This window comes from Ammospiza caudacuta, chromosome 20 (genome assembly GCF_027887145.1).
Source record: "Ammospiza caudacuta isolate bAmmCau1 chromosome 20, bAmmCau1.pri, whole genome shotgun sequence".
NCBI lineage: Eukaryota > Metazoa > Chordata > Aves > Passeriformes > Passerellidae > Ammospiza > Ammospiza caudacuta.
The window spans coordinates 12,169,035-12,186,462 of NC_080612.1; the positions used below are offsets into that span (position 1 = coordinate 12,169,035).

At 47.0% G+C, this 17,428-nt stretch overlaps 1 protein-coding gene across 2 annotated transcripts in view; it reads left to right on the top strand.

Annotated features, from left to right (window-relative positions):
* The first annotated feature begins 875 nt into the window (after positions 1-875).
* Positions 876-17,428, top strand: part of NLK (nemo like kinase) — a 36,335-nt gene continuing 19,782 nt past the window's right edge. Inside the window, exons 1-2 of one of the 2 annotated variants that reach the window (XM_058817750.1) lie at positions 876-1,249; positions 1,383-1,818. In XM_058817750.1, the coding sequence (XP_058673733.1) occupies positions 1,394-1,818 (425 nt within the window). In that variant the 5' untranslated portion in view covers positions 876-1,249; positions 1,383-1,393. Of the gene's footprint in view, positions 1,819-17,428 lie in introns of both variants that reach the window. The other variant, XM_058817749.1, reaches the window with a different exon arrangement.

Sequence of the window (17,428 nt, forward strand, 5' to 3'; positions counted from 1 at the left end):
CTCTTCATTGGCTAATTGGATTGGATGGGCGGCTGCGATTGGACGAAAAGCGGGTCCCGGAGGCGGGACTTGGCTCAGGAGCAGAGTCCATTGGCCGGCGGCCCGCTGTGAGTGGCAGGAAGGTGAGGGAGGCGGGGCCGCCCGGGGTGAGGGTTGTGTGAGGTGAGGGAATCTCGCGGGGTCTCGGCGGCTCCGGGCGCGGCGGCGCGCGGTGATTGGCCGGCGGGGTCACGGGGGCGGGGCCGCGCCGTGGGGGGGGCTCTGCACGGCCGCGCGCGGTGGGCGGGGCGCGCCGGGCGCCGCGCGGTGATTGGTCGGGGGCGGCTCTCGCGCAGCCCAGCGGGCCGGGCGCGATTGGCTGCGGGCGGCGTCGGGCGCGCGCCCCGCAGGGGGGGGGGGAGCGCGTGCCCGCGGCGCGGCGCGGGGCGGCGGGACCAGGTGAGAGCGGGGCCGGGGCCGGGCGGGGCGGGGACCCGGGGCCGCCCCCAGACCCTCCCGCCGCCCGCACCGCGGGCCCCCTGCCCTCTACCCCCGGCCCGACCACCCCCGGCCCGGCCGGCCCCGCCCCGCCGCGGGTCGCGCTGTCAGGGGCCGCTGCGTCCTGCCCCGCGCCCCCTCCCCGGCCCCGCGCCGCCCCGTCATTCATTCGCCACTTTTCCCCGTCCTTCGCCCCCGCCGCGATCCCTGTCCTGCCCCGGCCCTTCCCTTCCTCTTTCTGTTTTTATCTTCTTTTAGCCCCCTCTCCTCGCCCTGCGCCCCCCCTTCACTTTCTCTGGGTCCTTGTGTGTGTTTCAGGCCTTCAAGGAAAAGTTGCAAACTCCCGAGTTGTTGCTGCTGTGAGGGAGCAGGTGCCTGGAAGGAGGGAGCAGGTGTCTGGAAGGAGGGAGCGATGTAGGAGGTGCCCGGGCTCAGGGAGGTTCGGGGGACACATGGAGAGGGTGCGGGAATGGCAGGGCTAGGCTGGCCGGCCCTCGCGGGGTGTTCAGGGCAGAGGCTCCGAGCCCTCCCTCCGGAGGGAAGGGGGATCGATCACGGTGTTTAATTTTTATAACAAGAAAAACAACAAAAATAACCAAAAGTGAAGGAAAAAACCCACCCCGGCCCCACCCCAGCTGCCAAGGATGGAGTTGGAGTAGCCAAGCCCGGCTGGATGCTGGGGAAGGGGTTGGCGCCCGCACACATGAAGAGACTCCCCGAGTTGTTTGGCTTCGCGAGGAGATAAGGCCAGTGGAGCTCCATGTTTTTAAAGGTGGGCCGTGTATGATGAAACCCAACTTCTTTTAAAGTGTAGCAGATTTAATTTTTATGGCCAAATGACAGCTTGACCCAGTTGTTATCCAATCAAAGGGCATTTTTTTGAATGTCTCTTTGTGGCACAACAGCCAACGCAAAAATGATGGCGGCTTACAATGGCGGTACGTCTGCGGCAGCAGCAGGTCACCACCACCACCATCACCACCACCTTCCTCACCTCCCTCCTCCTCACCTCCATCACCACCACCATGCTCAGCACCACCTGCACGCCGGCTCGGCGGCCGCGGTGCACCCCGTGCAGCAGCATGCCTCCTCGGCCGCCGCGGCCGCCGCAGCTGCAGCCGCCGCCGCCGCGATGTTGAACCCAGGGCAGCAGCAGCCGTACTTCCCATCCCCGGCCCCGGGCCAGGCCCCCGGACCGGCTGCAGCAGCCCCAGCTCAGGTACAGGCTGCAGCAGCTGCTGCAGTCAAAGCGCACCATCATCAGCACTCACAACATCCACAGCAGCAACTGGACATTGAGCCGGACAGACCCATCGGATACGGAGCCTTTGGTGTTGTCTGGTGAGTAGAGACAAAAGTGAACCGATACCTCCTTGTCATTCTTTACCTGGTCATAACTCATCCTTGTTTTTGTCATTTGAATCAGAAAGCAGGAGAGCTGCTTACTAAGAGCTTTTTTGCTGGTTCTTCTCCGTTCTTAGAAAGTTGCTTCGCTTGTTTGCGTTGGCAGAACGAGGTTCCCGGTGGTGAGGAGCCACCTCTGACTAACAGCCCACCCTGCCGTTCTCTTCTGAGACAATGCAGCTTGTTTGTGCCCTTTCTGTACCTTTAATTAGAGCGTGCATCCGTGCAGCTAAGCCGTGCTTCCTAAAATTTCAGGTTAACAAATGAGCATTAAAATATTCATTTTGACCTGGCTTAGGAGTCAGAAATGAAAAGCGTATGAAAATGTCTTCCTTGTGCAGTCACCTGTCAAGATCTTTGTCTCACGGCGGTTTGACCTGCGGTAGTGCTGTGTGCTACCTAAAACGGCTCAGCTGAACTTTGCTCCCCTCTCAAAAATGGAAATGGGATTTCCTGCCTCACTGTAGCTCTGCCTCCGGCCCTTTTATCCCCCAGCCGCGTTTCAGAGGAGTCTGTCAGCGGAGTGGAATCTCTCCTAATGCATTTTGTGACTACCTTAGAGCCATGTATGTAATTAGTGCCCTTCAGGAGCGCTGACACAAAGCTGGCAGCAGTGTATATATATATATATATATATATTTGTATATAAATGTTTGTCAGCGTGCCCTATTCAGAGCTGTGCTGGGAAGCATGAAGGCTGGCAGGGGGTTGTTTGGAGAGCAGGCGTGTTGCAGTGCACTTCCTGCAGCACGAATGCAAAGTTTGCAGCTGTGCGTGGTGTCCCAGCCCTCTGCAGCGTTCCCAGCCCAGCCTCTGGGTGCCCCTGGAGTTTTGCTTTAGGTGCTGGCCGAGCTGCAGCTTCAGTGAGAGGAGTGGCCGGGTCACGGAGTGTGCCAGGCGCAGGCAGAGGGCTCAGAGGGCAGGCCTCAGGAGAGCAAAGCCCCTTCTGCCCGCAGCCCGGCCCTTCGGGGTGGCCACGCGTCACCAGCCCAGCGCTGGCAGCAAATGGTGCTGTCTGAGGAGCGAGGTGCAGGTCAGTGCTGGGGCTGCTCTCGTGTGCCTTCCCTCAGAGCTGGAGAGTTCATTTAAACGCTGAGTTCTCCCCGTCGGAGGGGAGCTGTTGTGCAGTCAGCACTGCCGTGCTCTGGCTGTGGTACAGCATTAAAAAGTGGGTGTAAAAGAATGAAAACTGACAAGGAATCTGCTGTAAAAAATTATCTGAAGGTATTTCCATCAGTTTGTATATTTTTTTAAGGTATGGAGTTTTATAAATTTATTTGTTAAGGTCTTTGCTTAAATTCATGTCGTTATGTAAGATCAGCCCTTTTTACTGGTGTTTTGTTTGCCTGTGCATTTTCCAGGTCTTTATTTTCCCAGCTCTGTTCACCAAAAAACAAGGTGCAGAGAGAGATCTGCTTCCACAGTATTCAGTAGAATGAAAGGTCACGCTTGCATATTTAAATATAATATCATTAAGGGTGCAGGGGGGAGAAAGGAGGTGTAGAGGGAAGGGTCTGAGTGACATCAGGTAGGAAAGGCAGTGCCAAAGCATCTGCCCATCCCGAGCCCTGGGCTGCGCACCCGTGGGACCTGCCCCTGGGGGACTGTGCCTGCAGAGCTGCAACTACAGCTCTGCTTGGAGGTAACAACAGCTTGGGAAAGAGAAAACAACAAAGGGGGAGGGTGTCAGCTGAAAGCAGAAGCTGGGAGCTGGGATCCCTCCGGCTGCACTGGCTCAGGATGTCATTGGTGGGAGTGAGTTCCTCTTTGCTCACGTGTGTTTGAATCCAGTGGTCACTGCTCAGCTTTTGGCATTTCATGTTAACCTCTGCTGGTGAGTGCAGGCTCAATTTAGGAGTCTGTAAGCAGTAATTAAACTGAATTTTAGTTTCATTAAAAATGTGGAAGAATGCCTATGTAATTGAATTTTATGTGAGATAAAGTAAACACTGACTTGAGTATTTATAGTTTGAGGTGACTTGGACATGAGCAATGTGCTCTTGGGTTCAAGCGTGACACGGGATTCACAAAGCCTGAGTGACTTTGGAAGGAGGATTTGTTGTTCCTCAGTATCTTGTCCGAACATTATTTGTGGTAATAGGTAACTGAAAAGTTTTTATCAGTGCTTCTGAGGGAAATGGATGTTATTGCATAGACAGTTGGGGTATTTGCAGAAGTCTTTCATCTTGTGCTCTGGTGTGTCACTGCTTTGTTTGGAGGCACAGCTGACCTGCAGCTCAGTTCAGTGCATCAGACGAGCGATCAGCGGGGCGTTGCACTTCCCGTTACCTCACCGAGAGATTTTCTCTTGGCAGTTGAATTAGCATTTGTCATTAGTTCGTTTGTCTGCTGCTCGGTGATGTTTCGGGGTAGCTGATGTGCTGCTGGAGTTTTTCGCTCATGAAGAGCCAAAGCCTGGTGCTTCCACACTTTGGTTATTGACCCCTGCGGGCGGTGCTGCTGCTGCTGGGGTCTGTGCACATTCCCTAATTGCCGTGTCCTCGCTCAGCTGGGCACCTCTTGTGTGGAATCAGCTGTCCTGGCACAGCACCTGCTCTGCCTGCTGCCCTGGGACAGGGAGGGTGTTGCTGAGCAGGGGCAGGAGTGCAGGGGCTTCCCCCAGGTCCTGCAGGTTTGTTTCCCCACGCTCTGGTTTGGTGAATTGCTGCAAACCCAGTCATGTTCCTCATTTGCCAAAAGCAGAGTGATTTGCTCTTGGAGTGTTCCCTGCTCTCATGTTCCTGAAGTGCTGAAAAAATCCAGATTTTAATTGTCAGCGACAAGCTCTGTCTGTGTCCTGTGGTTCAGACTGAGCAGGGTTGAGTTTGGGAAGCCTTGTGTCTGTTCCAAGAATGAGGAGCTGTCCTTTGGAGAAGTGCTCCCAGTTTTGCTGGGGAGACATGCTGCTGCCATCTGGTGGGATTCCTAAAAAAAAAAAAATAATAATAATAATTAAAAAATTGTATCGATTGAACCTGCCAAGGCTGGTAGGTTTGAAATGAGGGTGAAGGCTCAGTGTCGCTGCAAGAGGTGCTGGTGCTGTTTCCATGCAGGGTTCCTGAGCTGGTGAAGAGGCTCTGCAGCTGCAGGAGGGAGATAGGGAATGACAACTCTTGCTGCTGGTTCATGGTGGTAACACTGCTGCTGAAATGTGGAAATGTCCTGTTGGCTGGGACATATCTACTCCAGTGGGATAGGAATGTAAGACATGGGGGAATTCTGCTTGTCTTCCTTGTGTCTCTTAATTTTGAAAAGTTATTGTCGTTCATCAAAAACTGTGGAACCAAGCAATCTCTCTTAATATTGTCAAATCCGTGTTAAAATGCATCTCTGTGGGAAAGCTGTTACAAGTGACAATAGAAGAAAGTATTTGAATTAATATTTTTTAAATTCCTGATTTACCCCATTTGAAATTGTGTGTGTGGGTTAAAGTACTTGCCTCTAATCCTTTTTATTCAGGAGGTCACATGACAGTACAGCGTTCTAAACAGTTTGGCTGTTGGTGTTGAGACAGGACATCATGTTCAGGCTGTCATAACTTTAAGGGCAGAAATAATTTAGCCTTAATCTACTGTTCATTGCTGGCCTGCAAAGGCCTGAAAATGCCGAAGTCATTGCTCCATAAAACCCAAAAGAATATTGCATACAATGGATTGTTGCCTGGACCCTGGAACTATTTTAAGAGGGTTTTATCCCAGCACTGATACTAAGCACAGCAGCAGGAAAGACGTTCCCAGGATAAACTGATAATCTCCCTCTCCTTTAAAGGAATGTGTCCTGCTGAGCAAGGATGCAGTGGGGATAATGTGTCTGGGACAAAATTGCCAGAATGTATATTAAGGAAAAGAAGGTGTTATGGGTTCAGAGAAGTCTGAGAAGTGGCAGGAGAAGTTCCCCTTCTGCTATCTGATACTGCTGAAAACCACAATGATGTTTGGCATAGTTAATGCTATTAACGATGCCTAGGCTGGAAAGTGAGAGACGTTTAGCAAAAGCTGAACTGTAGACATTTCTTTTATGAAATTCATTAAGACTTTTGGTGGGAGAGGTTTTTTTTCCTGAAGTTGAAGCTGTCTATATAATCTTTTTCCAGTCCCTCAAACCTCACCTGCCAGAAGACAGTACTTGACCATCAGGAAGTATTCTCTGTTAATTAACAGGTGGACAGTGGTTAGCTTTGACCTGTGTAATGTGACATTTTGTGTTACTCTGAAGTGACTATTTTGTTACTGCTGGGCAGTGCTGGTGCTGTTCTGCTGCTCACCCACCCCACAGGAGAGGGCTGGGGTGCATGAGGGGCTCGGTCCCTGGGGGCCCAGGGGAGCTCCAGCCCCGTGGCACCGTGCCCAGGGCACAGAGCAGGGGCAGAGGAGGGCTGATGGCACTGGGGAGCTCCAGCCCCATGGCACCAGGGCACAGAGCAGGGGCAGAGGAGGGCTGATGGCCCAGGGGTGTTTTCCAGCCCCGTGGCACCGTGCCCAGGGCACAGAGCAGGGGCAGAGGAGGGCTGATGGCACTGGGGAGCTCCAGCCCCATGGCACCGTGCCCAGGGCACAGAGCAGGGGCAGAGGAGGGCTGATGGCACTGGGGAGCTCCAGCCCCATGGCACCGTGCCCAGGGCACAGAGCAGGGGCAGAGGAGGGCTGATGGCACTGGGGAGCTCCAGCCCCGTGGCACGGGGGCACAGAAGGGCTGATGGCCCAGGGGTGTTTGTCTCCCCAAGCCTTCCCCCAGCTCTGTGGGGCCAGGCTTGGACCATGAGTTTCCCACTCTTTGTGTTCTACCTCAGTGAGTTGTGCTGTTGTCTGATGCAGATAGACACTGATTTCATAAGGAGGAGGCAGTCGTTTTTATCCAGCTATTGGAGGGAACCAGGAGGATGCCTAAGGCAAAGGAGGCAGCACTGGCAGTGGGCACAGAGTAGAGTGGGGATGGGGTTTCACATTCACCATCACAATGGAAGGAGCTGCAGGTGATGATCTTAGATCCCCACGTCAGTATTTTTTTATAGAATTGCTTTATCTAAATTGGATTCTGACCTTATTTGTGAAGAAATGTAGTAGAACAATGACCTTATTCAGGTTTTTCTGTATGGGAAATTTTGCAAAGCTTTATGTGTTTGAGTGGTTGGGGCTTTTTTTCAAATTTCCTGAAAAGAAAGATTCTGTTAACATTTAACTGACTGTTTCCCAAACGGAGTGAATTAAATGAAATGGATATAATAACTCCTTGCATTCAAATTAGACATTGGGATTAGGTGAAATTCTATCCAAGTAATATACGAGTTGTTCATTATTGTCTTGTAACATGATGCAAGAAAGAAGGAATGTGAATAACATTTTTTTTTCTCAAAGTTGGGCAAGGAGCATTTGGGATAAATTAGTTCACTGTAATTTATGCCAAGGTCAGCATTTCAGAGGTCACTTGAAATGCAAGTTGCTTTGCAGCACCTGCAGACCTTGATGTTGTTTGTATCCACACAGTTAGATCCAGTTAGATCCTGGTAGCATTCAGTGTTTTTTCTTTCTTCCTCTGAATTCTGCAAATGTTACAGCTTGTGACTGGATCTGCAGTCTCATATTGATTTTCCAGAAGACATATTTCTGATGTTCTTTTCTCTCTCCCCCTGACTCTTTCACCTCTTTTTAAGTGGATATTTAAGTTGTTGAATTCCCTAATCCCAAACAGAGTTGTTGGTGTTTTGGGGGGGTGAGGAGTGAGGGTGCAGCCCAAAGTGTGGGTTCCCCCATGGCAGGAGATAAAGGCCATGGAAGGGTCTGGGGGGAGGCTGCTGGATATGCCTGGGCTGCTTCATTTCTCAGGGAACAATGGTATAGAAAGAATAGCTTTGGGCAGGTGAAGTGGAGGAAGCCTTGGGGATATGTTTGAAGTGTTTTTTGATTACTTGTAATGGTTGTATCTGGGTCTCATGTATCTTTAATCCTCTGGAAAGTTCTGCTTCCTGGTCTGGAGTAGGTAATGTGCAGCTGTTCTTGTGAGAAAAGCTGGCTCAAAGGTGTGTCGAGTTTGCTTAAATGGAATTTGTGTTCATTAATGTAATTGGAGATGTTTTTTAAAAGGTGTGTTAAAAATCCACAAAGGGTTTCAAGTGCTAGAAAATCTCTCTGTAGATGCTGTAAGTTTTGGTTTATTGGTAGTCAGAGTAACTACTGCACCTGCTTTGTAAAAGTAGACCCCTGAGTAGGGTGGGAGATGCTTAAATCAAAGTGGCAGATGGCAGGCAGTACAAACGTGTATGAAAAGGGTAGAGACTTCTGGGATCAGTGCTTTGTTTATTGATGATAGTATTTGTTCATAATCAGCAGTAACAGGGAAAAAGTGGATGGGATGGACACTGGATGGGTGGTAGCTACAGGTGGTACAAACCACAGCCATCACCTCCCTAAGAGGGGTTGTAAAAACAAATGTTGTTGTAGCAGTATTTTTTTTTTAATAACATAGGTCATATATTTTATTTAATTTTTATTTCCCTCACTGTCTTTTCTGACTTTTTCATCACTTCTGCCCATTTTTCTCATTTTCTGCCATTGTCTGTGGTACTTGGTATGAAGTGCAGCTTACCAACAGCACACGCTTAAATGAAAACAGTAGTGTTTGGAGACGAGGGGCAAATTGTAGAAAATAAATAACATTTCTCTGTGGAAATCACTGTAGCTCCATCCATAGTGCACTGCAGGAGGAGCCTGGAAAAGAGCAAAGTCATCTCCTCTATAGAAACACGTGGCCTTCCTCAGTGTGTCCTGTGGGCACATGGATGGGCTGCAGCCTGTGGGTGCCAGCTGGGTGAACACCTGTGATTCCAGCATGTGGGTCACAGAACTGAGTCTCATTTGGGGAAATCCCCAGCTTGCCCAGGGTCACAAACGCCTTAAAATCACTGAGGTGCTGATGCTTGTAAGGTTCAGTTTTGTATTGTAAGTCTGCTGGGAGCCTCGATCAATGAAACTGTCAGCTCAGTTTTCTAGGTTCACAGTTCCCTGGTTTTGCTACCGATTGCCGGGGGGGGGTTTCAGTAATTGTGGAAAAATGCCAGTGGTGTTCAGGTGAACTCAGGTGTGTGAAGTGAGTGCCCGTGGTGCTGTTCAGGCTGGTGTGGGTACAGCCCTGAGCGGGGACAGGAGGGCAGAAAGCTGCAGGGGAGGACAGCCAGCTACCAAAATGCTGCTCAGAATGCACCAGAACAACACACCAAACCTACCAGAATAATCTGGACTTCATTTCAGTATTTAAAGCTGCATCATCTTTTCTTATGCAATCGTGACAGATAAATGAAGGCAGACTTACACCAGCCTTGATATGAAACAACTTCCATGGCTACAGCTCTGGAACATGGCCATGTACAGTCTTTAAAAGTGCTTAGTAAGAATTTGAGCTTTAATCTTGAGGGCTGTGGCAGAATCAGTGTGTCCTAGTAGTATCATTCTTTAATTTCCTGATGTGGTGTTTTTCTATAAAGGCTTGGAAGCATTTGTGTGTGAGTGGAATTTTTATGCTCTTAATGCTGTTGGATTTAACATCAGAATGGTTATAGCAGGATCATTGTGTAAAATACATATTCTCTTATTTCATTACATTTTCTTAGAACATGATATGATGGTATTTATGTGGGATTTGAAAAAGAAATGTTTTTTCAGAGCATTCTGTTCAAAAACTGTTACAGGAAATTTTGTGGAAAAGTGAAATATACTGGGAACTGTAGTAATCCTTGGACTTCAGAGGAGGATTTTCTTTCCTCCCTTCTCTGTTACATGAAAACACATTTTAATAGTTGCTGGCGTTTAATAGAAGCTGGCGTTTCAGTTTCCTTGTCCTTTTGGAGTGGTGCTGATCCCCAATCTGCTCCTGGTTCAGAGCAGTTTGTCTCCATTATCTGGGTGCCACCAGGAGGGTTTGCTGAGTTTTGTGGTGTCAGGGTAGAGCTCAGTGGGACCAGTGAAGCTGGGGATGGTGCTGAGCTGGTGGCCAGGTACTTATTCAGGGTTTGAGATGGTTTATTATGCTTTTTCTGAAGAGTGACTGACTCCGCCTTCTTCCTTGGCTGTGTGTGTGGAGTTGGCTATTGGAGGTAACGCACTATATTGTTTGATATAAATTCATGTAACTATGGGAGAGTATTTGTCTGTGAATAGCAAAACTTGCTCCATGGAGGCAGCAGCAGCTCTCAGCAAGGAGCAGTGTTCCTCCTGTGCACAGCTGCTGGGTGTGTGCTGGCACTCTGGCTGAGGGAGGGGAGCCTGGCACGGGCTCTGGCTTTCTCTGAGAACCATTCTGTTCAGCCTTTGCTGGTTTGGTTCCTAAGGGGTTAAGGTGTACTACAGGAAATACAGGAGAAGTTCTCTCCCAGTCCATTCTGAAGCCCTTGACTGATGTAGGGCACTCCTGTCTGGAGCAGGGCTGCAGGTCACTGCCTTCTGAGCACAAGTGTGCCTCTGCCTTTTAACTGGGGACCTGCTTGGCTTCCTCCTGCCTTCGTTTGTAAAGGCCCTTGGCAGCCCATGTGAGACTATTTGAAAGCCTCAATTAGAGCTTTTTCCCCCCAGAGATTGCATGGTGACAGCACAAAAGCATTGTTTAAAGGCTGTTCTCATCTTGCAGTATAACTTCTCTTTGGATGTTTCTGTAAGTTCTGCTTGGCTCGCTCAGAGCAGTCTTTGGAAGGAGGATTTCTTTTCAGGACAAGGAAGAGAAGGCATTATTATTTCTGGGCTGCTTGCCATCCATCTTTCTTAATTTTATCAATTCCTAGGCTGGTGTTCTTGCTAAAATGAAGAAAAGAATTTCCTGAGCCTCTCAGTGCTTTCTGGCTCCCCTGTGTTGTCTGTGTTGTGTTTGAAGCGGAGACCAGAGCTCCTTGCAGCTGATTTGTAGCTGGTGGGGGTGATGATGGAGCAGAAGGACGGTTTTGGTTGTTGTTGTGGCCAGAGGAAGGGCTGTGGGTCAGACAGGGAGCCGTGTGTTCCACCTGCACGGAGCAGCATGCCCAAGGTCACACGGGGGCTGTGTGCAGGGCTGCCCAGCACCAGGGGGGCACCTCACACCTGCTCTCAGCTCTTTGAAAAAACAGAATAAAGGCAGTCAAAACAACGCCAGGGGAATTGAGATACTATTTCTGGTTTTGGACAGAGGTGGGGAGTCTCCCAATCAATTCGCATTTTTCAAGTCTCAGCTCATATCTCAATTGCAAGGACAGGTAGGAATGGACCCAAAAATGGAGATCTGCCAATAGTTCTGTCAAGGGCAATTGTCTTCTAAGTCATTGTTCTCAGAGTCACTGTTGTTAACATGATGTACAGGTAAAGACCAGTGGGGTTTAGTGCTTTTTTTCATTTCCTGTAGTTTAGCATATGGAAATGAAAAAAAAACCCAACTACCAAACACAGAACCAACCAAGGCTAGTATAAAAATAATACCCAGCTTTTAAAGTGAAATGGCAGTGAGTAATGATTAGCATCTACTTTATTCTTATGTCTAAATTCAAATTGTTGGGGGCAGAAGCTCCCACATATTAATTGCAGTTAATTTAAAGGAACAGTGGCCTGCATCATTAGTGCTCTGTCCAGTGCTGCTTCACCAGTGAATGTTCACATGATGAGCTGGAACAAAAGGATGTGAAATTAAGACCTGCTATGTTTAAGTCTAAAAGCCATTGAAAATTGCCATTTATGATTTGGCAGAAAAAGAATTTTATCTTGTCCTCGTGGATCTGGACTGTGTGCAGAGGGGAGTGTCTGTGTGGGCTGGGGAATCCTCCTGTGTCAGTGACTAAAGCAAGACCAGCCCAGATCCTGCACTCTGCCAGTCTTTGTGCACCACTGTTCTAAAAGAGAATGTCCTACAGCCACTCTGAGAGGCAAAAATGTATTCTAAAAAATCTGTTTTACCATGGATCACTTGATTTAATTGACAACAGTAAGAGTTCTACCTAAGAGCTTAACTAAAAGCAGTTTAGTTATGAAGTTGAAAGTACATTTGATTTGGTTTTTCAATTATTATAGATACCTCAAGGTATCAGAGTGCTTTTCTGAGCATATTTGCTCATTGATTGCACTTGAAAAGTCAGGATCAAGGACTTGCACTGTGCTTTTGCTAGCAGGGCATTCACATCCTCACCCAAGCCTGTAAGCTGAGCTGAGCTTCCCTTCTGCCCCTGCTGAAGAGACAAAGCATGTATGCTCCTTTGGTTTGGATTGCTTATTGTTTTCTGAAGCAGTTGAGGAAAAGTAGGTGAATGTTGACAGAATCAGGACCAGCTTTGACCTACTTGTGGCTTTTTTTCTGATCTCTGTCTTGGGCATGTCACCTTATCATTTTTAAGCTACTGTTTACTCATGTGAAACCTCATCTAAAACATTGAGAACTGACAGGTGTTTGGTAATTTGAATATTAAATGTATATATCATCACTCCCACAGTTGTTCCCAAGGAGATTTTGTCACTTACCAAATGACCCAGTAAAGGGAATTCTTCTGTAATAATTTTATTTCATCCTGAACTATTGTTTAAATTTTGAGTTTGAAGTATTTTAGAGTCATTAATTTCATTCCCCTGGAATTGCACCCATGGTAGTGATTCCATCTGTTATCACAAGGTTTTTGACAGACTCAGAATAGAGAAACATATATTAGGATTTTCCTGTCAGTTCATGGAGATCACTGGAAGCTAAATACAGCTGTGAAAGGAGGAGGTCAAAAGGGAGTCCTGCAGGTCAGACCTTGGTGTTTCTGTGGATGGAGATGTGAAACCAAACCAACTGCATTGTAGCATGTCAGTTAATTTGGTTTATAACAATTCAGGCTGGTTTTCTTCCAGTGGGAAGAGGGAGAGACACACTTTCCTTGAAGATCTTGTAATATTTTGAACAGTTCTGTAAGATGACATTTTGTGGGTGAGTTCTGGAAGGGGGAAAAGGCTGAGGATCACTGGAGCTGTGCTGCCTCCAGCACCTGGTGCAGGTCACCTGGCCCTGGCACCAAGACATGAACAGGGTTGGCTGGCTTACCTGAAAATTTAGATTTTGCAAATTTTACAGGATTTCAGACATTTGAACAGTAGCCAAATGACCTCTCACAGAAATTCATCAGCTACATGTTCTGCTGCTGCAGACAAGGAAGAGTTTTGAGCAGTCTTGTCCCACTCTCAGCAGGCTGTTCACTCAAAGGTGCTGTTCACCTCTCCACTTCAGTGTGTCACTCCAATGTCTCCGGATTTCTGAAATTGCCTTTTGAATCTATTGAAAAGGAGTGGTTATGGCTCCAGTGTAATTGAGACTGTCAAGGAAATAGGTGGAATTTTTACAGCTCCGTGAGACTTGATGGTATGTGACAGAGGATCATTCCCTTCACTGGCCCATGGTAATGGGAGACTGATGTGTCTTTAAATGCCCTGGCAATAAATAGAAGACTGATTTTTACCTTTTTTTTCCCTTCTTTTTTGCAAGGCTATGGGTCTTTCTTAAATCTTCATTAACATGTAATAAAATATAAAGCACTTCTTTCATGTTCCAAAAATATCCCATCTGAGACATGTTCTAGACTTTGGGACTGTAGAGGTTATGAATTTATTTATTTCACACTTGTGTTTTGATGTGTCCCTTCTGTTCCTCCATTAATTCAGAGAAGGAATGACTTAGCAGGGTTGAGCACATAGAAATCTTTACATAAAAAAAAAAATGGCAGCAGTTTGCAATGATTTATGTGAGTAAAATGCGCAGAGGAAGCCTTAGAGAAGCTGATGTGAAATGCCCTGTGCACAGCTACAAGGACACAGCTTATAGTGTGGCTGGGCCTTTCCCACCATTGTCAGGCAGCCTGAAGGAGGACCCTGAGCTGCCACAACGGGAAAAGCTGCACAGCTCGTGTCAGATGTGCTGCTCCTTTGGCTCTCAGCTCTTGGTTGGGTTTGTTCAGCAGTAGAGCAATTGAGATGTCTTTGCTCAGTGTTTACTTTGGCCGTTGTGAAGTGTCGGGCTTGGGAATTACAGCATCTTATAGGCTTAGTGTGTATTTAAAGTAATATTTTAAAGTTTGGTGATTCTAACATCCATGCCTATGCTAAACAAATAAAACTAAAATAATTTCTGGTAAAGAGAATGAAAGAGAAAGTGTCAACTACAAAGCATTTTGGGTTTCAGTTCTGTGTTCTGTATTGTAGAATACAGAATTCCTTTGAATAAGGAATGGGCGGAGTAAGTTGAAGCTTGAAAGGTCAGTAAATAAGATTTAACTCTTCCAGCTAAAAACCTTGATGAATGTTCATGTATTTATCATCACTACAGAATTTGGGGAGATGAATATAAATAGCAGTAATTCATAAAATTAAAATGTACCCTCAGCCTCATACATATATACCTATTTATTTGTGTATTTATATTCAAATACATCCAAGTCCTGAGGCTTAATCCTTAACCAACAGACACCAATATTTCCCTGGTGGAAGCAGGGAACACCGGAGTGTAATTCCTTTGAAGTACCGAGTTTCAAATATTTGTCGTACACTTTGGTTTGAATCCGCTTCTGATTTTTTAAGTCAGGAAACATGATTGTGGTGAAACAAGGACTGGCTGGAACAGGACAGGTTTCCCCTGGAGGAGGAAGTGTTGAGGTATTGATTGGGACGAGGTGCTGGGCTGCTTCACAGGGATTGCTGTGCAGAAAGGAGCTTGGGCACCGTTTCCGTGGGTTTGTTCTGCCCTGGCCCGGGGAGAGGTGATGGGAGGATGGAGGTGCAGGGAGAGTGCTGGTGAGGAGAGGAGCTGGGTGGTTATTGCAGGTTTGTTCTGTCCTGGCCCGGGGAGAGGAGCTGGGTGGTTATTGCAGGAGGCAGGGGAGAGCTGCTGAGGAGAGGAGCTGGGTGGTTATTGCAGGTTTGTTCTGTCCTGGCCGGGGGAGAGGAGCTGGGTGGTTATTGCAGGAGCGAGGTGGCAGTCGGGGATATGACCAGAGACCTTATTAACCTACTTTGCTTGGAGGTGCAGAAATACTCCAGGAACTGTGCCAAGGCCTGCAGGCTTGTTGGACGTGGAGAGGAAGGTTTCTCATCTGGGTTTTTCTTGGTTGGCTGGTGGGAATGGGAATAGAGGTCAGTGAATTGGGGCAGGAATGTGCATGTTATAGTGGTATAAGGTTTAAAAATAAAGAAGAAAGAACTGTAAAAATACATGAAGCTCTGTGTGTTTATTGGGCATGTTATTTATTTGTGAACATCACATCCAGAACTATGTCATTGGCTGAAAAAAAATTAAAAATTATATTAAAAATTATCTGAATAAATGTTATGTGTAGTGTAGTAATTTATTGTAGCTGTGGTTCATATATGCAGTTGAGAAGTGAATAAAAAGGTCTGAAGCAGAGTCAGAAAATTTTGTATAAGTGGGGAAATAAATTTGATTTGGAAAGCAGTTTCAATTTTAAGCTTCCATGAAGGAAGACAAATGAAACATTTTAAAAGATATTAGCTATAACAGTATCCCTTTAATTTTCACTCCTTTCTTTTAAGTAAGATACTCTGAATCACTTTTTGTTCAAGGAGACAGATTTCTTGCAGTAATCAGTTTTGCTTTTAGCTCTGATTTGTAAAGAATAAGTGGTAATGGCACACATGCTGGAGGGTGTGATTAGAACCAACGTTAAAAGGCTTTTTTTGGACATGGATGGCTGGAAAAGGAGCTCTGGAGAGGTCTGCATTTAGCAGGAGGGAGTGAAGCACACCTTTGAAGTCTCTTAACCCTTTCCCATAAAACACCTGTAAGTGGAAATGAAATCTGGATGTTTTCTTCAGGCTCATGTGGAAGTTCTACATGAAATCTGTTAGCTTGCATTCAGCCAGTTCTTTCCCAGATCCCGTACCACTGAAAAGACCGGCTCCTGAGCATATGTGTTAGAAAGACTTTGCTATTTGGAATAACTTACAGGTTTCCTTGAAGTGCCTTTGGGTATTTTTTGATTACTTTACAGCATTCCGTGGAGAATGTTGAGAAAACTTAATGAAATGCTGAGAATGCGCATTGGTAGTCAGTTAATTAAATTGTCTTTTTGTGTAATCTTCTTAAGTAACTTATTTTCTGCTCAGTGCCTTTCCAACAAACACAAATTTTTTGTTCACATGCAGATTCCTGCATGCAAAACCTACTTTACTTGCCAAAATATTAAGAAAATATTTAGCAGGTGGAGTATATTTTTTGAGGTCCCAGATGTCTAAAAGTGTAAGAAGTTTTTACTTTTGCCTGCGAACACCTTCACCCAGCTTTTGCCAATCCATATCAGCCCATGGCTCCTTGGCTCAGTTGTGTCAGTGAGCCCTCAGACTCCTGCAGCTGATCCCCAGGGATGGGTGAAACAGGGAATTCTATGACTTGGCTTCTCTGCCTCAAAGTTCAATCCAAGTGAAATCCAGGTTTTGCTCACTAGTATCTCCTTAGCTATCTTTTTGCAGTTTGCTTTCATATCATATCTCTCAAAGATATTTTTTTCCCCCACTGTAAATATTTCATTTTAGGATCTTTGAAGTATTGCCAGCTGGAGGCTGCCACGGAGCAATAGTGACCTGAAAATCAACAGCACATCCAGTGCTTAAATAACTCGAAAAATAACAGCTGTTCTTTTTGATAATGTCTTTTAACAATGAAACCTTATTTTTCTGTGCTTGTGTGCTAAAAATTCTGCTGTCACTGACAACTCTGCATTTTTCTGTGCTGCAGCTACTGGGACTTTTTGTAGGCAATGATTTAGTGCAAGTTTTGGAATATTTTTGAAGTCCCCAAACTGCTGATGTGAATAGGTAGACACACGTGTCAGTGTTTGGGCCCTGCAGAGTTCCTCGGGGAGAGCGGGTATTTAATGTAACTCACAGGTGGGATAACAGGGAGTGGTGTGATATCACAGGGAATGGTGTGATTTAACAGGGAATGATGTGATTTCACAGGGAATGGTGTGATTTCACAGGGAATGGTGTGATTTAACAGGGAATGGTGTGATTTCACAGGGAATGGTGTGATTTCAGAGGGAATGATGTGATTTCACAGGGAATGGTGTGATTTCACAGGGAATGGTGTGATTTCACAGGGAATGGTGTGATTTAAGGGGAATGGTGTGATTTAACAGGGAATGGTGTGTGATTTCACCGGGAATGTGTGATTTCACCAGGAATGGTGTGATTTCACAGGGAATGGTGTGATTTCACCGGGAATGGTGTGATTCCTCTCTGAGCTTGTCCCTGGCCTGTGGGTGGGTGCAGGACCCTCCTCTGGTCAGTGCAGTTCCTCACTCCCTGGAGTCATCCTGGGATTCCCTGGCTTGTGCTCCTCCTGCAGCCTCCCTGCTGCTGTTCCTGTCGGGGCTCCTGATTTCCAGTTTCATTGCTCCTTCCTGGGGACAGGCCTCGTGCTGTAAGTTCAGAGCAGCCTTCCCCAGAGCTCTGGCCATGGCAGTAAAGTGCAGAGGACTGAGCACTGCTCTGCTGTAATGTTTTCCTCCTTTTCCTAATGAATCTGTGGGTGGCTTTTCTTTTAAAAATTATAGCTGAAATGACTA